We start from the raw sequence: 5,144 nt of genomic DNA, 5'->3' as shown, positions 1-5,144 counted from the left end.
TATTTATTGTGTGTGTGTGTGTGGCCAGCTCAGCCCACCAGGGGGCGGGGCTGGCTGGCATGTGGTGCTGGGGGATCGAACCGCAGTCCCTGTGCTTTGCCAAGCTTGTTTCAAGTAGGTGCTTTAGACCACTGAGCCATCTCTCCAGCCCCTATTTGTAGTTCTTATACTAGGGAAACTATACGATATTTACACATGTGTGTCTGGTTTATTTCACTTGTATGTTTAAGTGGCATCCACTTCAATATAAAGACTTTGAGTTTATCATTCTTTATAGCTGAGTAATACTATTGAATATATTTGATTAAATTGTTTTTATATTTTCTGTTCTTGTAAAAATTAACGAAGGCCAGGCATGATTTTGCATACCTGTAATCCCAGCACTTGGGAGGCTGAGGCAGGAGGATTGTTTAGAGTTCAAGACCAGACTAGCCTGGCCTACAAAGTGAGCTCAAGGCCAGCCTGAACTGCATAGTGAGAACCTGTCTTAAAAAAACAAAACAAATATAAGCAGTGGTTTGGTTGATGAACAATATTTTGAAATACAGACTAGAAAAGACAGTCTAACTTTTTTTTTTTTTTTTTTTTAATTTGGTCTTAAGTAGTGTATATTCCAGGTTGGCCTTGAATTCATTGTGTAGCCCAGGCTGAGCTCAAACTCATGGTAATCCTCCTGTCTCAGTCTCCCAAGTGCTGAGATATTAGGGGTACACCACCATGCCCCGTGCTGTTAACATTAGTTTTATCTACTGCAGAAGCACTAATCAGGTGTCCCTTAGGGAGATAGGTAGATAATTAAGATCCTCTCCTGTCTTACTGTTTATCAATTATGTTTTATCTCACAGATATTTTTTTTCTTTCAGGGCCAGGGAGATAGTTCAGCGGCATAAGTGCCTGCATGGCAAGTGCAGGGTCCTGAATTCAATCCCCAATACTGAAAAAAAAAAAAATAAAAATAAAAATAAAGATTTTTTTTCTCCAGTACCTAGAATTGAACTCAGAACCTTGCACTTGACAGGCAGGCACTTGAGCTGCTGAGCTCTCTACCCAGCCCCCAGCTATGTGTTTTAAAGCAAGTCTTTGAATATAAATAGAATTATTTTTTTAGCTATGGACTCCTTGTCTAGAAAGTAAATGACCATAGTGTCTTGCAGGGTTATGTTCAGCATTCAGCCAAAGCTAGCCAGGCATACCTATATAAAGGTACAGCTTTATAAACTGTCTAGTTTCTGTGTCTGATGGAATGCTCTTGTTTTACAGCCGTCTGTGAGAAAGACACACTGCAGTGGTAGGAAACATAAAGAGAATGTGAAAGACTACTACCAAAAATGGATGGAAGAGCAAGCTCAGAGCCTGATTGACAAAACAAGTATGTTTTGGTCTCTTGTTCTCATGTAGAGAATGGTCCCATTCTTTCACGTCCCTGTCTCTGTTGTTTTCCACTGAAGCAACTAATGCTGAATGATAAATAGGGGTATTTGCCACGTTGAAAGAAAGAAGTGGAAGGTCACTGCTTTCCCAAGAATATAGGAATACATTAATATTAATTATTGGGGATAAAGCCATCAGAACAATCAGGTGTTGGTTAGATTGGGAGGTGGGGTGGAGAAGAATGGAGTTGGCTGGTATTTTCTGTTAATGTGAATCACATTTGTAGCACACACAAAAGTAATGATCCGCAGTTTTTAGATTATTTGCTGTAATAAGGAAAGGTAGAAATGGGTTTAAGAACCTTTACTTGGATTTCTTGTCTGTAGCTCTGACAGAACTAGTCAAAAAGAAACTAACTGATATAACCAAATTGATGGGATACATTTTGGAACCCTACATTCTGTTCTGGCTGATTGGGTTCAAGGCACTGACAGAAGCTACATTTTTACTTTAGGTTGTACTGACATTTTAGTTTACACCAAGGTTCTCCACTTTAGCACTACTGATTTTAGGGCTGTGTAATTATTTCTTGTGGTGGGCTGCCCTGATTTTTTTTTTTTTTTTTTAAATGTATTTGGTACAGGGTCTCACTACGTAGCTGGGACTCAGTGATTCTCTTGTTTCAGCCTTCCCAGCGCTGGTATTACAAGTGTGCACCAACACATCCAGTCAGTGGCCGACACAGCATGTGGTACTAGGGATCAAAAACCTGCACAGGCCCTGGCCTGTAGCCTGTCCCAGATCAACATGTCCCCTTCTCCTGGCTGACTAGTTTCATTTTTATTGTTGTTGTTGTTGTTTTCTTTCAATACTGAAGATCAAATCCAGGGGCTTATGCATGCTGACGACCTGGTTTACCACAGATCTGTACTCTCAGCCCTCCATTGTTTTTTAATAGCAGAGTAGTAACTTATGGTATGAATGTTTTGTAATTTACCTGACCATTTTCTTACTGTTGGATATATAAGTTGTTACAGAGTTTTGTCATTATAAATGATACCATCGAGACTATCTCTGGAAGATGGCTCTGCTTAGTCCGCTGAGCTATCTTGCCAACTGAAATACTTTAATTTGCTTAATTTATTCCCTTTCTACCAAGTATAAAGTCTCAGATATTGACCCACTTTACTTGAAAAACTTAAATTATGATGTAATCTGGCCTCCCCTTGGTATGAGACAGGGGATCCTGCATCTGCCTCCCATGTGGTTGTAACTACAGGTATTCCACACTGCACCTACCTTTCTGTTTTTCTTGTTTATCCTCTTTGAAAAGATGTTAAACATTTCCAGGCATTAAAGGACTGACAGTGTATTTGAGTATTTTTCATATGCAAAAAACTATTTTATTTTGTTTTTTTTTTTTTTTTTTTTTGCAGAACCAGGGATTGAACTCAGGCCCTTATGCTTGCCAGGGAAGCTTTTTATTCTACTGAGCCATCTCCCCGGCCCTCAATTTTTTTTAATAGTGCTAGAGATTAATTCCAGCATGCACATTGAGCTACATCCCCAGCTTTTAAAAATTTTACTTAGGGCTGCAGAGATAGCTTGGCAGTTGGCAAGCACAAGGACCTGGGTTCCATTCCCTGATACTACATGCCATGCTGGCCACTGAGAACGGGTATGGTGACACACAACAGCGCTGGGGAGGCTTAGACAGGAGGGTCACTATGAGTCTGAGCTGTTGTGTAGCTAAACCCTGTGCCTCCTCTCCCCCCGCCCCCCAAAAAAGCCTGTCTGTTGGGGATGTATCTTTTTTTTTTTTTTTTTTTGGCAGAACTGGGAATTGAACTCAGGCCATTGCACTTGCCAGGCAAGTGCTTATTCTACTGAGCCATCTCCCTGGCCCTCTTAAGTGATTAATTTTTTAGATAACTTTGAAAACCTAAAACAGTAAACACATTCATTGCAATTTTAGCAGGTGACTATCTAAGATTGACTTAAAACTATGGAACCATTAATGACTAGATTATTTACCTGAGTGAAGTTATTTGAACTGTTAGAAATTTAAAAGAAAGTGTTTTTTTTAATAAATAGGTTGTTGAATTCTTACTTATTGTTGTTTCCCCCCCACACCCTCATCGCCAAAGCGGCTGCATTTCAACAAGGAAAGATACCTCCTACTCCATTCTCCGCTCCTCCCCCCGCCGGGGCTATGATCCCACCTCCACCCAGCCTTCGTAAGTTTATTTTTTTATTTATTTTATTTTCTTCATAAGTTTAAATATTCTTTTTTTATTTATTTTTATTTATTTATTTATTTATTTATTTTTATTTATTTGTGTGTGTGTGTGGCCAGCTCAGCCCACCAGAGGGCGGGGCTGGCTGGCATGTGGTGCTGAACCGCGGTCCCCGTACTTTGCTAAGCTTGTTCTACGTAGGTGCTCCAGACCACTGAGCCATCTCACCAGCCCAAGTTTAAATATTCTATCTTAAAAGTGTGTGCTGTGCAGCAGATTATCCTTTGCTTAGTAAATGAATATTTAAGTAGTAAACAACTTTAGTGTTATAATTGCTAAAGTAGCTCCCACAGTTAAATTTTATGTGTCAGGGGGTTTAGAATTTGAACCTAGGACCTCATGTTACATTGAACCACTCAGCTACATCCCAGCTCTTTTTTATTTTTAGACAAGGTCTCATAGTGTTGTCTCTGCTAGCCTCAAGCTTGGAATATTTCTGTTTCAGCCGCCTAAGTTGCCAGAATAACAGGCATATGCTGTTATACCTGGCTAGAGTTGACTTTTATTTTGTTTAAGACAGGGTCTCACTGTGCAGTCCAGACTGGCCTTGAATTCACATATGTAGCCCTGTTTGGCCAAGAACTTGTAGCAATCCTCATGCCTAAATCTCCCAAATGCTGGGGTTATAGGCCTGTGCACTAGGCCTGCTTTAGAGTTAACTTTTGATAGTATTGTTACTAACAGTTGTGTTTGTGACATCATAGAGAGTCTGAGGTAGATTCAGGCAGGGAGCTCAAAATGAGCCTGTGGTTAGATGAGTTAGTATATAATAGCACACTACATTATTGTTATGAACACAACATGGGGGGTTGTGATAGTGGATAAAAGTCTTTTTTTTTTTAATGTTTTGTTTTATTTATTTTTAATTTCTTTGGCGGAACCAGGGATTGAACTCAGGCCCTGAGCTTACTGGGGAAGCGCTTATTCCACTGAGCCATCTCCCCGGCTCTTTCACCCTATTTGTAACCCATCTAGTATATAAAAAATCGTGAGAGATGAGATTTGGAGCTTGAGGGCCTCTGCTCTTTGGGAATGCTTGTCTTTTGTATAGCAGACAGGAAGAAATGGACTACCAGGTCATAAGTCTTGTGCCTCCTGGGAGTGTTCAGATTCAGAGACCTGAGCCAAGTTGTAGGCTGTGTTATAGTTGCACATTAATGCTGTGGGATCACTAATGCCTGACAGACTGTCTTGGCACTGCGCAGGCCCTGGCCTGTAGCCTGTCCCAGATCAACATGTCTCCTCCTGGCTGGCTAGTTTCTTTTTTATTGTTGTTTTCTTTCTTTCTTTCTTTCTTTCTTTCTTTCTTTCTTTTTTTGTTTGTTTTTTGGTGGAACTGGAGCTTGGAGTTTTTTTTTTTTTTTTTTTTTTAATTTTGTTTATTTGTGTGTGTGTGTGTGGCCAGCTCAGCCCACCAGGGGGCGGGGCTGGCTGGCATGTGGTGCTGGGGGATTGAACTGCGGTCCCTGTGCTTTG

The 5,144-nt window shown here is 40.5% G+C and overlaps 1 protein-coding gene across 2 annotated transcripts in view; it reads left to right on the top strand.

Annotated features, from left to right (window-relative positions):
• Nucleotides 1-5,144, top strand: part of Snrpc (small nuclear ribonucleoprotein polypeptide C) — a 17,481-nt gene that overhangs the window by 7,197 nt on the left and 5,140 nt on the right. For both annotated transcript variants that reach the window (XM_004624213.3, XM_023722612.1), the window contains exons 3-4: nt 1,261-1,369; nt 3,519-3,608. In XM_004624213.3, the coding sequence (XP_004624270.1) occupies nt 1,261-1,369; nt 3,519-3,608 (199 nt within the window). The remainder of the gene's footprint in view (nt 1-1,260; nt 1,370-3,518; nt 3,609-5,144) is intronic.

The sequence above is a fragment of the Octodon degus genome, unplaced genomic scaffold (assembly GCF_000260255.1).
Source record: "Octodon degus isolate 3935 unplaced genomic scaffold, OctDeg1.0 scaffold00005, whole genome shotgun sequence".
Lineage (NCBI taxonomy): Eukaryota > Metazoa > Chordata > Mammalia > Rodentia > Octodontidae > Octodon > Octodon degus.
Note: the sequence above shows the minus strand (reverse complement) of the source record. Positions and strands in the feature narration are given on the sequence as shown.